The 17,718-nt window shown below is 50.2% G+C and overlaps 5 protein-coding genes across 5 annotated transcripts; 2 read left to right on the forward strand and 3 right to left on the reverse strand.

The window, feature by feature from the left end:
* The first annotated feature begins 21 nt into the window (after window positions 1–21).
* On the forward strand, window positions 22–482 carry BDQ94DRAFT_141177 (uncharacterized protein). Its single transcript, XM_026765770.1, has one exon. It carries the CDS (start codon window positions 81–83, stop codon window positions 285–287), a length of 207 nt encoding a protein of 68 aa, XP_026627962.1. The 5' UTR covers window positions 22–80; the 3' UTR covers window positions 288–482.
* BDQ94DRAFT_177728 (uncharacterized protein) lies at window positions 447–5,108 on the reverse strand. The gene is made up of 10 exons (XM_026772982.1): window positions 4,533–5,108; window positions 4,257–4,460; window positions 3,768–4,205; window positions 3,471–3,700; window positions 2,075–3,418; window positions 1,955–2,030; window positions 1,777–1,910; window positions 1,709–1,725; window positions 1,616–1,657; window positions 447–1,567 (listed from the first exon to the last, which is right to left on the reverse strand). The coding sequence occupies exons 1-10, from the start codon at window positions 4,699–4,701 to the stop codon at window positions 901–903; spliced, it is 3,321 nt and encodes a 1,106-aa protein (XP_026627963.1). The 5' UTR covers window positions 4,702–5,108; the 3' UTR covers window positions 447–900.
* Window positions 5,109–5,230: 122 nt separating this feature from the next.
* On the reverse strand, window positions 5,231–6,943 carry BDQ94DRAFT_141182 (uncharacterized protein). Its single transcript, XM_026765771.1, has one exon. The coding sequence runs from the start codon at window positions 6,414–6,416 to the stop codon at window positions 5,517–5,519; it is 900 nt and encodes a 299-aa protein (XP_026627964.1). The 5' UTR covers window positions 6,417–6,943; the 3' UTR covers window positions 5,231–5,516.
* A 1,040-nt stretch (window positions 6,944–7,983) lies between these two features.
* Window positions 7,984–9,419, reverse strand: BDQ94DRAFT_141183 (GPI anchored serine-rich protein). The gene is made up of 2 exons (XM_026765772.1): window positions 8,524–9,419; window positions 7,984–8,465 (listed from the first exon to the last, which is right to left on the reverse strand). Exons 1-2 carry the CDS (start codon window positions 9,108–9,110, stop codon window positions 8,360–8,362), a joined length of 693 nt encoding a protein of 230 aa, XP_026627965.1. The 5' UTR covers window positions 9,111–9,419; the 3' UTR covers window positions 7,984–8,359.
* Window positions 9,420–15,079: 5,660 nt separating this feature from the next.
* BDQ94DRAFT_17220 (Pkinase-domain-containing protein) lies at window positions 15,080–17,282 on the forward strand. The gene is made up of 4 exons (XM_026771916.1): window positions 15,080–16,220; window positions 16,279–16,570; window positions 16,626–16,995; window positions 17,048–17,282. Exons 1-4 carry the CDS (start codon window positions 15,483–15,485, stop codon window positions 17,175–17,177), a joined length of 1,530 nt encoding a protein of 509 aa, XP_026627966.1. The 5' UTR covers window positions 15,080–15,482; the 3' UTR covers window positions 17,178–17,282.
* Window positions 17,283–17,718: the final 436 nt, after the last annotated feature.

Consider the following 17,718-nt stretch of genomic DNA (forward strand, 5'->3'; position numbering starts at 1 on the left):
TTTCTCTTGCGTTCTTTCTTCCTCGTCAGATCCGCTGGTTATCCCTCACGTCGCGCGGGTCTGCACTGGTTAATTTTATTATGATTATTAGTCGTGTCGGTGGACAGTCCGTGTTATGTTCACTATATCACTGGTTCTGTCGCTATCTGTCTCGCTCTCGGTACTGTCGTAATCCCGATTTGTCGCTGTTCGTCTCAGTCTCAAAACTCAAGCACTCATCATGTTCATGGCTTGTTCAGTGCAACTTCCGGAAAAGAATACCAGCGCGGAGTAGTATCAACTTTTAATGTCACCTCTTCACTGCTCGCGGATTGAACACAAAGCACGGCAAATAAAATAAATGTCACTAAACACACTCAAGTTAAAAGTCAACACTCAACAACACAGATGAATGAAAGTGATGTGAAGAAAAAGTTCAACGGCGCTGACCTCCATCTGTCACGCTGCTACTAATATTAATAGTCTCCATCCCAGACGGCTTCCCAGTCGCTCGAAAATTCGGAGGCTGGGTCACCGACCATCACTGGCTAGCGTCTTGCCTTCGTCATGCGAGTTGCCAACAGCAACACTACGCGCTGCCAATGATTCCCCTCCATCCTAAGCCTCTAGTCTGTCATGGCGGTCGCAGTTTGACAAGCTTTTTCTCTTTTTACTATGTGGCCTAGACTATCTTGACACTGCGGTTGGCTTATCGCTCCGTCCATCACCTTCTCTACCCAAAGCTGGGGCCACCCGCATGCTGGTGCGTCCAGTCCACGTTTACCCTAACTGCAGACGTGTAACATTGCTTTCCTTTCTCGCTGCCTCTCTGTTCTTCTCCTGCTCTCCCGCCTTCCATCTGCATCGATCCTGCCTCCCCACAGTGCTCCACTCTCTTAGGCCACGGCTGCTGTTCCCCTGTTACGACGAACGAACGCCTCCCAAAAGATGTCCCAGTTGCAACTCCGCCTCAGCTCTCTCGACAATCTTCGCGACCTCACTTTTAATCCGAGCCTGCTCTTCCGTACACAGCTGGATTCGTGGCGCGATCAGCGCCCCATGGTAGTCCAGTGAGATCCGCCGTAGTCTAGTCTGGATAATCCGCTCCACCTCAGCTTGCTGGCTGTCGAGTAGCTTCCCAAGCTCGTGCTTCGCATGCTCCATGCTGCCTCGCAGAACATCGTTGGCGTGGTCGTCTGCCATCTGTTGCATCAACGCCCTGATACGCTGTAAGCTTCCTCGTCCTGTCGTGACGAGCATGTTAGTATACTTCTCGACTAGTTGTGATAGAGTCTCACCTGTCTCGGAGGCACAGGCCTGGTAGGTTTCTTTCAGTCGCTCAGCGATCGCTTCGGCGAACGTTCGGTTGATACGCTTCTGTTCCTGCATGGTCATCTTTTCAGCCTGTCGAAACTGCTCTCCCATTGTCTGATGGCACGCGACGAGCGTGTCTTGCAGCCGGAGTCGGATCTCTTCAGGGACACCTTGCTTGACGGAATCAATTGCCTGTTTGTGGAATCGACTGACTGCGGCTTCCAAATTCTCCTTTAGATCAAGGAAGCAATGCGGAAGGAGCTCCGCGAATGTTCTGTTGCGCGTTAGACGGTCTCAGAGCATTCCCAGATAGCAAACACACCTCTTCCAGGATGAAGCTATCTTGTCAAGCATTGGTCGGGCCCTGCAAGCGATTAGGCCGGTTTGGAATCTTGCGAGGGAACCTTTGACTTACAAATCTTGATTCCAATCCTGGATGGCTGTCAGCTGTGTTTATTGCATCTGTATTATGGAGGGACTTACTGTGTCGTGAAATACTCCCCGACGGCGACAGATAGCCTTGTAGGTATTCCATCGAAGTCCCCCGGAACTTCCTGGGGCATTCCAGCGAGAGACAGCTTCGGGGAATTGGACAATCGCATGTCGCGACGCTCGGTCTGTACCATTAGCTCGGCTCGTAATTGCCACCAGAAGAACTTACTAAGCTTATTGAAGATGTTCCCCTGGAAAATTTCCCTGGCGACGCGGTTGAATCGGATCATATGCACCTCCGTATCCTGAAAGGTCAGAACTAAATTAAGGAAAGAGGTAGTGGACATACTTCTGTCAGTCCATCCAACACATGTTCAAAGTCGGCTTCAATCTCTTTGATTTTCTGCTCTGAGGCGTCGCCTGTTGCCGCGCTCACCAAACACCATAGCTTCAACGACTGCAAGACTTGGTTCAATTGGGTCAAGTACCTCCGAGACGATCCTTCTCTGGCCTTTTCGGTGAGCCTTACACAATGACGCTGTAGAAGCGGAATTTCAGTCTCCTCCAGTTCGGAGAAGCCACCAACGAGCTTTGCCATATCAGTCCGTCCCCGGAGACCTTGGTAAGCTCGGGTCGACACGCAAAACACAGGTAGGTTCCTCTCCAGCTCGTCATAATCACAAACCGTGGCCTGTACTGGGTTTTCGGCGTCATCATCCTCAAATTCCTGGTCTAGGCTCTGGATCTCCAAGGCAAAGTCGCGTTTAATCTGTTGTTTCGAAAACTTATTCCTCGCCTGTATGCAAGAATTTAGGACAGCGTGCTCCATTTGTTGCTTCCCGTCTTCTAGCTCTCTCAGCTCGTCCACTTTGCTGTCCATTTCCTCATTAATATGCTTTAACTGAGACCGTAAGTCTTTACGCTGAACTTTGAGAGCCAAGAATCGGTTCTTAAGCCTTTCTACTTCTGGAATCACGGTGGTGCCTTCCTCTTGGATGGTTGCCGTCTCAGAGGGCTCGCTTCCGTGTGGCTTCTTGCGTTTGGGAGTGATCTCCAACACATCACAGCCGAACTCATCGCCAGTAAGACGTTCTTCAAGTTCTTCAATTTCGGTCTCTACCCAGTCCAGCTGCGACATGATTGATCTCTTAGGCTTCTTGAAAGCGTCGATACCTTTCTTCAGCCATTCAACCCTATCCGGTAGCTGTTGAACCTGATTAAACGCTGGCAAGTCGAGGTTCAGAGACTGGATGACTTCAGTCGGGACGAGGTCGTCGGTCTTAGTACAAATGAATGTCATATCATTAAAGGCACAATCCATCTGCATTTGCAGCTTATAATTCTTCCCGAGCAGGTCACGCGCGACTTTATCATCAACAGCCCGGTTGATAGGAGCCACAATCCAATGAGCCGAACAGCGTCTCATGTAATCTTCGGCGACGGCAACTCGCGCTGAATTTGAGTCAAAGATGCCAGGAAGATCCACCAAAACCGCACCAGTCGCTAAGGCTGGGGCTTTGGTATAGATTCGCACAACACGCACAAGAGGCCAGAGTCCGATGCCCTGCTTGGCTGTGTCTGTGTCACTGGCAGAGTCTGGGTGTTCAGCAGCATCCTGACTTTTAGCAGACTTCTTGGGTCGGCCTCGTTTTCCCTTGCTGTCAATATAGGATTTCAGTCTGGTACGAAAACGCTTTGGGGTCATCTCCCTCGAAACCCATAGTAGTCCCCAAAAGATCAGTGACTCTCTCGCTGGCCATCAAGTTGGCGACGGAGGCGTTCAAGATGTCTTTGGGGTTCAGCATGGGGTAGACGGCCTTAATCTTGTCCAAGGCTACCGCTGCATCCGAATTCTTGGGGATTGCACCTCGAGTGACTTCTTCCTGGTGATCGAGAAGCTCTGCAAACAAAACTTCCAACTCACGTTCCCACTCACTATGCTTGATGAATTCGACTTCTGCTCTGTACTTCGTCGCTCCGTGGTTGTAGGAGATCTCCGTTGCGACAGCAGTAGAAGCACGCATGCAGTCGGTAGATAAGACATTTTTTTTCGTCAAGGATTGCATTGATGAGTGACGATTTGCCTGCGCCGGTGCTTCCGACTAGACCGATGATCACCTTCTCCGTACAGGCATATTTTTGAGTCCGCTCGATCTCAGCTTTCCAGTCTGTCTCGGTGCCAAAGGCATCCGATCCTGCAAAAATGGCAGACAGCTTCTTCAGCACATCAACTCCTTTAGCCACGGCGTTCTCCAAGGCAATGATATCTTGGTTTTCGGTATTCAGAGAAGGCTCCTCGCCCGGGTCCGTCATAGGGACGTCCTCGTCTAAAAGATCAGCCCCCGGTTCTGGTTTGTTCTGATCAACAAACATAGGATCGAAAACGACATCATTAGTATCAACCCCTTCTTTAATTTCAGAGTTTTGTGGGAAAGTCGATTCGTAGTCGATATTGTCAATCAAGGTTTTGAACTCGGCAACTGAATCCAGTCAGTCAACATGCAAATGAGACCAGATGAAAGCACACTCACAATCGACGCGGGAGGTCATTTCAGCGGTTCCCTGATCAATACCCGCATAATATTTCTCATACAAGCTTTTCAAGGAACCTTCATAGTCTGCGTATATCCAGTCCCAGCCTTTACTTTCAATATACTTGACACGGTCGATGTACAGCTCCCGCAACCTAGGGGTGATACAAGTCCAGATCGCCTTGAAGTCTGGACAAGCAGGTCCTTCGCTATGATTAGCTTCCTTATTTAACCAAAGGTATAATAATCACGAAGGAGCTGAAAAGAAACACTTACTACTATCCACCTGTCCCTCCCAACACCGCTCATGTCTCGCAGTCTGCTCAGTCACGAAATGCAACTCAGCAAATTGTTGAACATCCAACTCTGATTTCTGATTCTGAATTTCTTCCTTAGGAGGCCGGGACACCGACCTCGGTCTCGAGACAAGATCATGTTGCTCCATTGTCAAGTCTGCCCAGCAACCTCACTGCGAAACCTCAATGAAGTACTGCAACACAGCATACAAGAAGCACCAGAGAATGAAGACGGAGATTGCTATCAAGGAAATATAGAAGATCCAGGAGACGAGAAGTGAAAGGGAGCGGAACGCGGTTTTATGATAGTTAACATAGCTGAGAGAGGAGACGCGAATCTGTGGAGTGAATTGAGCGTGTTTGGGGAGCAGATTCTACTTATCCATGGTCATTCACTGGTTCTCTGCACAGAATCGCACTTGTTTCCATTTTGGAGTTTGCCATGGTGACCGGGAGTGGGGTGTTGTGTTGCTGGGTTAGTAGGAAGGGGAGAGAGATGATGGCTGAGGCTGTGATGAGGATTGGAAGGTGCGGGATTCGGTGGTTTGGTTGTGTTTGTGTGGTATCACATGATGGGGGATAGTGAGTAAGTGACTGGAGAGAGAGAGAGAGTAAGACCGAGGTATGATGAAACGAAGAGGACGAGGTAAGTGGTAAGAAACAAGGGAAAGGAGAAAATGGTCTATCACAAATTGGGTATCTCGAACGATGCAGAACTACCTAGTAAGCAGATAAAGGAGAGAAAGATGAGATAATGTACAGGATGAAAGACATCAAGAAACAGACAACCTAATAGTAATACACATGCACCCCCTAAACACCTTGGCTATGCGTGGTAATTGGTGACGCTACTAAGTTCGATCAAGGATTATGTTTAATTAGGATAGCCGGCCAGCAGCTGAGTATATCCGTTCCATCCCATTCCTGCAACTCCGCCTCTTCCTAACACACTAAACCAACATCCTCACCTCGACACAGCCCGGTTGGCCCTCCTCCTCGCCACCTCCGTCCACCGAGATCCGCACGAGCCTTCATTTTCACTGTCATCCGTGGGTAGCGGAGGCAAGGGCCGATCCAGGATGTGCCGCCCATATGGCGGGGGTACATCTCTTCTCTGGGCTAAAGCAGCAAGATGGACTTGGCCGTGAAACGAAGAAGGGCGGTAAGGCGCATAGTGAGCATCAGGGGTGGGTCTGGTGGTCACGGCGTAGTCGGGGCTGAGGTGTGGTGAAGGGCATGGGGAAGGTTTCAAGAACCACAGCTTCTCTTTTTCGAGCCAGACGAGACGGTTGCCTTCGGTGGTAATGGTGGTCGTCACGGCCTGAGTGGTGACCGTAGTCGTGGTAGTTGTGCTCAGCATGGGGATGGGCGATTGGTGAGGGGTAAGGTCTGAAACGCTTCGAGTTCGGGAGCTCCACGGGTGAAGGGAGAAGGAGGATGAAGGAGGGGGGGGAGGTAGGTTTAGTGTTGGTTGTGGCCTTGGTTGTTGTTGGTACTCATGCTCGTCGGCTGTGACCGGGGGCTGTGGGCTGTGGCAGCGTTGCCAGAGATTGAGGTTGGCTTCCGGCTCTTGCTGGAACAGCGCGAATGAGTATTCTGATTCAGACACGGGGCTGAAGATCGCGTCCGTCGAGCTTGGTCGAGGAGGGAGGTCATGAGGTGTTAATGGGCTGATCGGGCTGACTGGGGTGGACGTGTCCAGACGAATACTGGGGACATTCGCTCGTCGCGGTGAGACGGTGAACCGAGTGTCGACGATAGGCGGGCCTTCTAAGGATGAAAGGTCCATTGTGAAAATGTGAAAGATGGTATAAGGAGAAGATAAAAAGTGGAGGTAGGCCAAGCAATTATACGCAAATGTCATAGAAAGACCATTGCACGCGACCAATGTAGCCGATGGAAGGAATTAAAGTCGGTGTGGGAATGTATGATCGTCAAGAATCGAGGGAAAAGGTACTTGGAGGTCCCAAAGGGATGATCACAGTTCATATATCGGACAGTTGTTGATACTTGAGGCAGTGCTGGAACAATGTCCCCTGTGGAAAAGGGTGATGTTGTCTTCTGTCTGCACGGCTATGGCCGGTTTCTTTGACGGGCACAGCAACAAAGACACAATAATACGAGCCAACAACACCCATGACAGTCAGGAAATCGCCTTGCGCCTCACAGTGGATTCCTCCTCGTAGGTCGTTCCATCCTCCAAATAGTGGGTTGCAGCTGCGGAAAGGGCGCAAGCCCTGTTGGCAAAGCTTTCGGCTTGTCCGGCTGATGTTCGCCTTGGTTTAGGAGCGAACAAGGAAGCCAATCCGTCGGCTCATGTTAAACCCCGCCGTAGAAGGATCTCCCGATGTTCGATAGTTTCTTTTTTGCCCTTCGGGATGGGCCCGGAACTGGGGCAGAAGAAGGATTTGGGGTCCGAGACTGATGTGCTGTCATCGTAAACCATGAAGTTGTAGTTTCATCGTGGAAGCGACAATAAGCGCAGGTAGAAGCTCCTATGAGTTTAGACGCCATTTGGAGCGATTCCATGGGCCTGAGCGATATAGCATGTCCACAAGTGGAGGCTGCGCGATAATGGGGGCATTTGGTTCGTTGGTTGAAGGATTCCGAGTGAGGTTGGAAAACAACACTGCCACATCCTTTGTCGTCCGAGCTTTGGATGAGTCCAATTTAAAGGGGAGAAGTATTTTGCGTAGCACTAGGTGTTTTCCCTATTCGTAGCCTATATTGCATAGCAATTATCCATCGCGATAGCCATATGGTGACCTTAATCAAGTCAAACACAGGGAGGATGTTGCCGTTGTCAACCAAGTAACCGGCACGTGTTGTTTGTTGGTGGCCCCGGGGCTAAAGAGGATAGCGTCAAACCCGACCAGATCACGGATCTCCCAAACCCCCAAACACAGCCACACACACAATTATGAAATACTTACTACACACTGACAGCGTTTACAACTCAATGATCGTCAAATCCTTCCAGAATTGCCCGGTATAACCCCCCCAAAAGAAGTAATTAATATCGCACAAATAGGGCTGAGGGCGACACTCGGACTTTAAGCCAGAGAATATCTGAAACAGCCACCCAATCAATCGCCCGCACTGGCGAGACCAACATGATACACCGGTGGGCGCAGGCCAGCAACGAGACGATCCGCGAATTCGGATCACAGCCGGTCGCCGATAGATGAAAGAAAAGAAATTTTAATTCGAGGTCTTGAAACATTTACGCTGAAGCCCCCAAACTCATGCGGCCTCCCCGGATTCAGCCCTCCATTCAGCCTCCTGCTTACATGTTCACTGAGTTCTTCCAACCTGCCCCATGCCACCACGCGGGAATCACTTAGGGGATGGGTAGATCTATCCATTGAGATCCGGGCCGGCCCCTGTCGTCGGACATGCCCGATCGTCTGGCAGTTCTACAACAGGTGGATGGCGAGGTGATCTGGACCGGATGCGATTGAAAGCTCTAGCATGAGCACAAATTATAATGTATAAACTGCTTCGAATTGGGTATGTGAAAGCGTCATGGGTTACATTAATCGTATCCAGCCACCAACTGCTTCACAACAGGACTCCGAAGCAATCCTGGAAGCGTAAATATCTAGAAGGAAATTTCGAATAAAAAGTGGTATAAGAGAGGATATAAAAAGCAACGAATCGGATTTCTCTCCCCAAAAAGCAAAACCGCAACTAAGTATGGACCAATCCCCGACACTCTTCACCAATTCACATGCGCCCAAGATCCCCGCCTATAGCGGCAACCGGACTCACGAGTGACCCGGGGCTACTATAAACAAGAAGGGGAATCTAAGCCAGGAAGAAAGCAGCGGCGGCGGCGGCACCAGCGAAAGCGAAGCCGTTGCCGTTGACGGAGCTGGCGGCACCGGTGTAGAGAGCAGAAGAGGGGGAGGGGCTGTGCGTATTGTTAGTATGATTGTCTATTTATTGATTAGAGGAGTCAGGATACTCACGTAGCACTGCCGCTAGGGTAGCCAGAGCCGTAGGCAGCGGCACCGCTAGGGATGACAGGGGAGGAAGACTTGGCGGGCTTGCCGCTGGGGTAGCCAGAGCCGTAGGCACCGGCACCGGAGCCACCACCGATGGTGCTAGTGGACATGATGACGGTGGGAACGCAGGTGGTCACGGGGATAACGGTGACCTGGGGGGCAGCAGTGGTGCCAGCGCCACCACCGACGGCAGAAGCACCGGAGGGACCAGCGGCACCGCTGGGAGCAGGACCGGAGGGAGCGCCGCCAGAGGGAACAACACCAGCACCAGCACCACCAGCAGGGGAGCTGCCAGCAGCGGGGGTAGCGGAGGGAGCCTCAGGGACAGCGCTGGTAACACCAACGGGGGAGACACCCTCAGCGCCGCTAGTGGTGGCAGCAGCGACGGCCTCGGGGGTGGAGGTGGCGTGCAGGGTACCGGGGCAGTTGGTGACGGTGGGAGCGCAGGAGACGACGGTCACGTCCTCAGTGGAGTAGACAGTCTCGACATCCTGGGGGATGGCAGCAACAAGGCTGGCGAAGAGAGCGACGGTGGCAACAGAGAAACGCATCTTGAATGTTGTGTTGGGAAAGAATAAAACCGTCAAGGTCGATAAATTTGATTTTTATGTGTGAGTTGTTTTGTATGTGAAACACAGGGAGCTGCGTTTAGATAAAAGAGAGTGTGGCTAGTTGGGGTTTTGCTTGGGGGGTTTGGTTAAAAGAGTGGCTGACCGAAGTCAATGGGATGCTTCAAGCAGGCAAAGAAGTCTGGTCTTGAAAGAGAAAGAACAGAGAGAACCAGGAACGAGCTGGGAGGCAGAGGGGGGAACCGGGGGCCCTTTGTATGAGCCGGGAGATTAACCTGGAGATCGTCTCAGGGACGAAAAGGGGAGAGCGCAACTGCACGCGGGTGGAGTTGATGGCCCCCGAATCAATCAGAGCGCCGATGCGGTGTGAGAGCACCTTCATGGGCAAGTTTGGGGCAACCCGCGATGGCCCCTCTCACTTCTCACTTCTTTCGCTCGTTTTTTTTCGTTTTCGCGCCTCGTGGGTTCTGCGCCCGTCTCACCCACAGCTCTTGGTTGGTCCAACCAGCCCCTTCGCCAGTTTGACTAGACCAACTAGTGCCGCCAAGTGACTTTCGTCCCTGGCCCTGAATTACTGTCCATGCTGTCCAAGCTGTCCATGCGTTGCGAGACAAGTGCTGTTGATCGGTCGCTCCATTGCTCTTTTCGACCGGAAGAACAGTCGACTAACTCTTCGGCTCAGGGGGAGAGGGGGGAGTTAATGGGGTCGGTAGATACTTAGTTGGGTCATCGATGGTTCCCCTACTGGATTTTTAGGTTCGAACTTTTTTGGATTTCAAGCAATAGTAGATAGCAATTATTTACTTTGATGAACCGCGCGGGATTTCGTACCTGCATCAGTCAGGCACATCGTCCCGTCACTACAGAGTAGTACATCACCACTACTACTACTACTGGTACTTTACTTACTAGTACATACTTTAGTCTACCAGGCAGTAACATTCACCACTCGGTCCCAACGGTAAAAGCGGGATCAACTAAACTGACTACTTGTAACCCTTCCAAAAATTAGGATGTCATCATCATCCACCTCCCCCGATAATCAAAAGGAAATAAGTTCAGGGGGCAGAAACCTCGCTTTACTGAGCCACAGGACGTTGAATGCCAACTTAGACTTTGTTTCATGTTTCTCCCTGCTGTCCAATGAGTGTTGGGGTCAGTGGGGCCTGCAGGCTGTTCCTGATGCCGTTGGCCACTCATCGCTCTGGCCACTATCCCGCTGTGGCTCTCTCTTCCCCGCTTTTGACCCAATGGCTGGTTGGCTGCTGGACCCACTTGTGCCCCCTGTCTCTCTTTTTTCCCACCTGGAACTAATCTTGCCCTCGATACGTACCATTTTTATCTGGAGGTTTCATTAGTAGGGTCGCTTCGGATAGTGCTCATGGGTTCGATGGGCTCGTTTGTTGTTATTGCTATTGTTAAATGTTTGGGTGACAGGTGCAAGGGTCCCACAAAAAAGAAATTCCATGAGATAAGGGCGTAATAATAATAATAATATTAATATTAGTTCAAAAATAAAAATAAATGAGAGATTAAAATAAGGAACGAGCAGAGAACTGAAGGAAAACATGTCGGGTTCAACCGTCTCTCATTGTCAGAGGGCATTCGTCAGCGGAAAGCTTTCTTTCCCGTCGTTTGCGTGGATTGCAGCCGATCTACTACTGTAAGGTACAAAGAGTTTAGCGAATGGTGTTGTCACCCCACGCAGTATGACGCCTACTGTTCTACCACTTCTTCGAAGGAGTATCTATCTTTATCGATTATACCGACTATACCGACTATTTTGATACCAAGCAGAATATACCCTACAAGGCCGACAAGTCAGTACACACTCTCTCCTGCTAAATTAGGAAGTAAAATAGTTCTCGGCGCTTTTTGGCATCCCTGTCACTGCCGGTCTAGAAGCTCGTCCGACAGGTAAAATAATTCTTCCATACAGCTCCGGCCCCGTTCCTATTGGAATGGGGGCTTCATTTGCTAAGACCAGGCCTGGCTCGGCGCCACGGTCGCATTCATTAATTGCTTAATCAAAGCTTAGTGCGTGGTGACTAAACTGCTCTCCGACTAGTCTGATGTCGTACATTGTAGTCTAGCCATCATATGTTAGTTACTGATTGCAAAATGGTTCCTAATCGATATTATTGCGCGCAATTTCGAGCCATATGTCCTTCTTTGTGAAAACGGAAATTTGCGTATGCGTCAACTTTTGACGTGGTCCTCACGAGTCAGATTCGTGTCCCTTGTAGTCCGTTTATGGCGCAATAGCAAGCGCTGATCTTATTGGAAGAGCCAGAGGAGGACAGGAATTGAGTGTGCGCAAGACTGCATACAGTACAGTAAGTAGCTTAAGCGCCGAGAAAGACGGCGGATGACAATCATGTAGCAATCGGGAAGTGAACTACACCGGATGGATCTTCAAAGTCGGAATTTATGAATCAATTGCCGTGGATTCGATGGCATGAATAATAGGGCCAAATGCCAAGACTTGAATTATTGCCCAGTCTACCACTTGAGTGGTGAGTTGTAAGTATAACAAACGCGGAGGCTAGGGACTAAAATCTTTGTGTGCACATCATGACTACTATCAGCAATGAAACTATTGAAACCCTCTTCTTTCTATTAAAAGCTCAGACTTTTCTCTGCCATTGCATATATTTGGTTGATACTAACGTACTCAGAAACTAAGTAGTTTACAGTAGGTCTCCAGATTCCTTCCCACGGTAGTCCGGTGAGAACGGAGATTTCTGGTTTCTTTTTTTAGGGCGCTCTCGTGACGAACTGCGAAAAGGGGGATCTGTCAGGGTTTATGCCCAGTCCTTTAGGGACAACAGTTTTTCCCCAATTGGAAAATCAATAGTTTGCAGTGTCTAGCTGTAGTTAATCTGTCTCTAAATAGCACCTGAGGATATACTATCTTCCGCCTTACATTCTGGTTAAGTGAACCGCTATAGTAGAGGGGACTATAACTAGAGCAGGCTGCGCACGGAGTTAACAAGTAGTTCACTACCTTGGGACAACAATTAGGATCTTAGTCAGTAATTATGTGTAAGTAGAACTCAACTCGTTAGATAAATCAATCCCGAGAATCCCGAGGGAAATACTATCAAACCACATGCCATCATCATTATTATTGCAAGTGAGCCGACGACGATGATGTGTGCAAGAATTGAGTTTTGGTTGCTCCACCGATCAACAGGGGAGAGGCGGGCTGGCAGTCGGTGAAATTCTACCCAAGGCGACGCGGACTTCTTTTACCCCAGTTTTAGGGGCTCCTTGGGATCCATAGAGTGTTGCGTACGTCCAAAAGGCTGGGATGTCCCCGTCCCCTCCTCCTCTTTCCCCAAAGATATTTCTGAACTATGTGCTATGTTTGCTAATCTCTCAAGTTTGTGGGAGAAGGGGTACCTTACCACACACTCTCTCGTCCCGTGTGTTGATTTATTCAATGAAGGGCCCTACATGGAATTCAATGCGGCAAATAAGCGACAATGGCTTGGAGTTGTTGGGGTTGTTGGAAGGATGGCATGAGCCGTCTTGGACGGCTAATAGCTAACGTTAACTAACTACTTCTACAGGAGTGAGGAGTACCACTGCGCTTGGCTATTTGCCCTTTCGCACTTGTGTTGTTCCTTCTTGGGTCGTCGCGTCTACGAGTTCTTCATATCGGCCTATGGTGAAGAAGAGTGTGTGTTTTTAGATGAACTGCATGGAGTCAACAACAGACTTGGGGCCCAATTCGGTGGTATGTGACGAGAGCGCACAGATGGTGACAGAACCCTGCATATACAAAGTAGACTACTAATTTCTACTCCGTACTTTGGGCAAATGCCGGCGTCAAAGCGACATCTGGTTGTTGGTTACACCATGGCCTTACTCTCCTCTACTCCACAGTAATCATCAACAGTAAGCATCCTTGGGGCCACACGACCATTTATCAAGCAAAACGGCTGGATGATCGGGTGGGGGAGGGCTTTTCCAAGCGAGGATCGTCATGCCGCGCGTCTACGGGAAGATTTTCCAGGTACGCACAATCAACACTTGGTCAGCAGGGCAGGACCCTGCACCAACTCCAACTTCCAAGGACTGTTGTCCTTTCTAGTGGCACTAGTTACTTGGTCGACATGGTCCGGGTGGATAACTAGATAGATGGAGAGATGGTCAATCCCTGCTACCCCCATGTGAACGTCATGGGGGTTGACCCGAGCGTTTCGCTTAGATGTCACGGCGAACCGGTAGGAACAGGGCTTGCGAGGATAATGATGATGAAGATTGAGAGGATCGGAATGTTTCTTTCTTTAGTGGCCCATTTAGATTGGGTGTCATCTTTATTATTGGCCTGTCAGTTGGGGGCGCAGTGTTGCCATTTGGCCCCGTTGCTATGGCGGTGCAAAGGCTGGGGGGGGGATTGCTATTTTAAACCGGAGTGGGTCTGGATCGATTTGTGGCTGCGGAAATCGTCCAGGTTGGCGGGCATCGGGATCGAGGAAAGACGGTAGAGAGATTCGTCACAGATGGACTGGATGATGTCAGTTGTCCCTAACTAGTAGCTATCCATATAGGGGGGATAGTGGGAAAGGAGTGTCTGTGAGAGTGAGAGATTGGACAAGGCTGAGAATGGCACGTGTCAATCTGTATCGGTTGCTGACGCGTTGATGCACGGCAACTAGTAGTTGCTTGGTAGTCATGATTATGGATCTACTGTTGACAAAGAGACTGTGATAGATGGCCGTACTATGTACCAGAGTGCTACTAGTATGTCCGGTGTCAATGCGAATGTCTGATCATATTGGGCCCGTGTTACTATGATCAGACAGCCTTGAGGACCATAATCCTAATCAGTAACTGTCGTGTATATTCTTAGAACTGCGTAACGTCCGCCGAGATGAATTGTGCTGAACAAGCACCGTCGGGGCATAATGAGAGTGGAGCCCCGGAGCAAGATGCCGGCGCAGATTGGATGGAGCAGCAATCAATTTCGATAGTGGCACCGAGTATCAGAGACACTCAACCGGCGGATGATGTAAAACATCCGCACGCTACTAAGTCGTTTTGGGTGATTTGTCCATCGACATCATTTGGTTGGGATGTTGGACCCTGGCACAACCCAATTCTTCAATGAACAAGCAGCTTCCGTCGACATCATCAGGAAAGTCTATCGGGGTCGCTGTTTGTGGGAACTTCCGAGGAAACATGGTTCATTTCAGGCGGAGTCGATCTTTAAGTTCAAAATCTTTTAGGTGGGATGCCTGACTGGCCAGGCCAGATGATTCAGGCACCCGAACAGGTTCCCATCCACCATCAACTTGATACACACAGTATAGTTTATAGCTACTATATTAGATTGACAGGTATCAGAATAGATTAGAGACAATCATAGCTCCGATACACACAGACATAAACTTAGACATGGGAAGAACTGGAGCTCTGTCGCTGTCAAGAATAGTAGCAATGGATTCCGAAAATATCTCTCATCGCAAGCACTTCTCATTTTAGGCGCCATTTGAAACAGGCCGGTTCCACCAGGCCGGCGACCCTCCAGCGCCTCCATTCGATCCCTCGCCGGTCGCGAGTGCGGAGCATGGCACTGACTGACCGGCAGAGATGGACCTGACAGGACTGGCTATAACTATTTAACCAATGCTGCGGTGACTTTCTTGACCTGACTAACTAACTAACTAGTCTAACTCATCACTAAACGACACCTGAGTTCGATCCCAGTCAGTGGGAAAGAAAGGATCTTAGTGGTCACCCTACGAGCGGTGGAGTCCAGCCGCCAACTGACAAAATCGACACAAAACTCGGCCCCAGTTTCAAAAGCAAGAATCGCTGGCCTCGCCGACCGTCAAAGTCACATCTTCTCCTCTTTCTTCCTTCCTTCCTTCCTGCTCGGCTTCTTCCTCTCCTCTCCTCTCCTCCTCCTCCTCCTTCTCCTTCCTATATCTCTATCTACTCTTTTCTTCATTATTATTATCATCATCGCTGGGGATCAAACATTCGCTTAGTGCTTTGATTCATCGTTTATTTGTATTCTTTTTTCTTTTTCCCTCTCCTCCTCTGTCTTCAATTCTCTCACACTCTCTCCCCCTCTCCGATCAGCCAACCCCTCTTGTCAGCCAACCGCCGCTCTGTTCAGCCAATTAACCCCACGGCCCTCTTTGTTCCGACCACCTCGTCCAACTCCTCTTCCTCTTACTTATCACACCTTCTCCTCTTTTCTCCTCTTTCACTTAATCCCTTTCCCCAGAGTCCCTCCGTCCCTCTTTCAAAGTGTCCTACTCAAACACCGCCGATCTGGCTACCTTGGCTGACCCCAACGAGTTGTTTTTGCCTGGTGAGAGGCAAAACAATCTCGCAATGTCATCCTCGCCGGTTCCTCTCCTCAAGCCGCCCGTGCCTGGCAACCGCGGCAACAACAATGGTTCCCGACCTCCCAAACTCACCTTGGGAATCCCTCCATCTCCAAATGTTCGTCCGGTCACGGGAACCGGTGTTCCTGTCGCTGCCGCCGCCGCCGCTCCCGCTCCCGCGCCTGCTCCTCCAACAGAGGTCCCTCAGCTGCAGCGTCCAGCTGCTCGCCCGGCGCCTCCCCAGCTACGTCTGAAAACCCCCATGGGCAGCAGTCAGAATGTGCAACAAGTGAAGAGTCGACCCGCCCCACCACCGTTGGCGACGACCGGCTTGAACGAACCGAATGGACACTCGAGGTCTGGTAGCTTCACGTACCTGGACGGGAAGGCCAGTGGGCCCGCCTCCGCATCATCCTCCAACTATTCAGCCCTATCATTCGCCATGGGCCTTCGCCAGCCTCACGGCAGCACTCCGGATCCCTCGTCAGCGATTTCCGTCTACTCCGACCGGGAAAGTGGTGTACAGATGGAGCGCGATAGCAGTGTGAACAGCCTAATCCCGGATCTGGACAAGATGAGTCTGGAAAAGGGCAGGCCCCTCGATGTGGATGACTTGGATGATGAAGCCTGGCTTGCAGCTAGTGAGCAGAAGAAAATCGTGGAGTTGGGTAGCTTGGGTGAGGGCGCTGGAGGTGCCGTCACTCGATGCAAGCTCAAGGAGGGTAAGACGGTGTTTGCGTTGAAGGTAGGTTTTATTGGTGGTTTGCATCGTCTGGTGTTCTGGTATGTTAACAACTTTCTAGATTATTACTACGGACCCCAATCCCGATGTGAAAAAGCAGATTGTTCGAGAACTCAACTTCAATAAAGATTGTGCCTCGGAGCACATCTGTCGCTACTACGGTGCTTTTATGGACAAGTCAACGGGGACCATCTCCATTGCAATGGAATTCTGCGAAGGTGGCAGTTTGGACAGTATCTACAAGGAGGTCAAGAAGCTTGGTGGACGGACGGGAGAGAAAGTGCTAGGCAAGGTTGCCGAGGGTGTCTTGAACGGGTTGACCTACCTTCATAGCAGAAAGATCATTCACCGAGGTCAGTCAGGTTCTAGGTTTGTAGTTGTTTATCATCCAGCTAACGTTAATTTTAGACATCAAACCGTCGAACATTCTCCTCTGCCGAAATGGTCAGGTCAAGCTTTGTGATTTTGGTGTCAGTGGAGAGTTTGGCACCAAGGGAGACGCCAATACGTTTATCGGCACATCGTACTACATGGCCCCTGAACGCATCACCGGCCAATCATACACCATCACCTCTGACGTGTGGTCACTCGGTGTGACCTTGCTTGAAGTCGCCCAACATCGCTTCCCCTTCCCTGCCGACGGCACCGAAATGCAGCCACGCGCCGGTTTGATCGATCTGTTGACCTACATTGTCCGTCAACCGATCCCCAAGCTGAAAGACGAACCGGACAACGGTATTCGATGGTCCGAGAACTTCAAATACTTCATCGAGTGCTGGTACGTGTTGATATGCCTAATAGTAGATGGATTGTGCTAACTTTCCGTCTAGTTTGGAGAAAGAACCTCCGCGACGAGCGACTCCCTGGCGGATGCTCGAACATCCCTGGATGCTGGACATGAAAAACAAGAAGGTCAACATGGCCAATTTCGTAAGGCAAGTCTGGGACTGGAAAGACTAGATTGCCTGCATGCAGCAACTGGATCTCGGCAATCATTCATGCACCTTCCGGACGAAATGCTCCACCTCTAATACGATCGCACATAACGGTCTCTCCTTTGATGCTTACAAGTGGCTGGCCCTTGGTTGACCCGGATGTCAAAAGCATACGAATTGTGATCATGACGACACTCATTTTCTTCGCGGCACTGTCTATCCTTTATTGGAATCATGGAGTTGGGAATGTTTTCTTCATTATCGTCACCCGACATGATCACGCCTTCCTTTAATTTGCCTCCCCGCTGGTCCAGCATTTATCCCGTCCTGTGCATTGCGTCCGATTGTCATCTCGGTTCTTTATTTCTACCCAAAACCGTCGTCATTTCATCCAGCAACCTGAGGTTGTTTCTGTTCAAATCATCGCCAGCGGTGCTGACGCTTGTTCCTCTTTTCCGGTTGAGACGGGGAGAGATTGGTATCCTTGGTTCTCTTTTATCATCTATCTTGTCGAGTTTGTTCCATATATCATCATACATACATTATCCTCTGTGATCCTCATCCAT

Source organism: Aspergillus welwitschiae, assembly GCF_003344945.1.
Source record: "Aspergillus welwitschiae strain CBS 139.54b unplaced genomic scaffold BDQ94scaffold_11, whole genome shotgun sequence".
In the NCBI taxonomy this organism is placed as follows: domain Eukaryota; kingdom Fungi; phylum Ascomycota; class Eurotiomycetes; order Eurotiales; family Aspergillaceae; genus Aspergillus; species Aspergillus welwitschiae.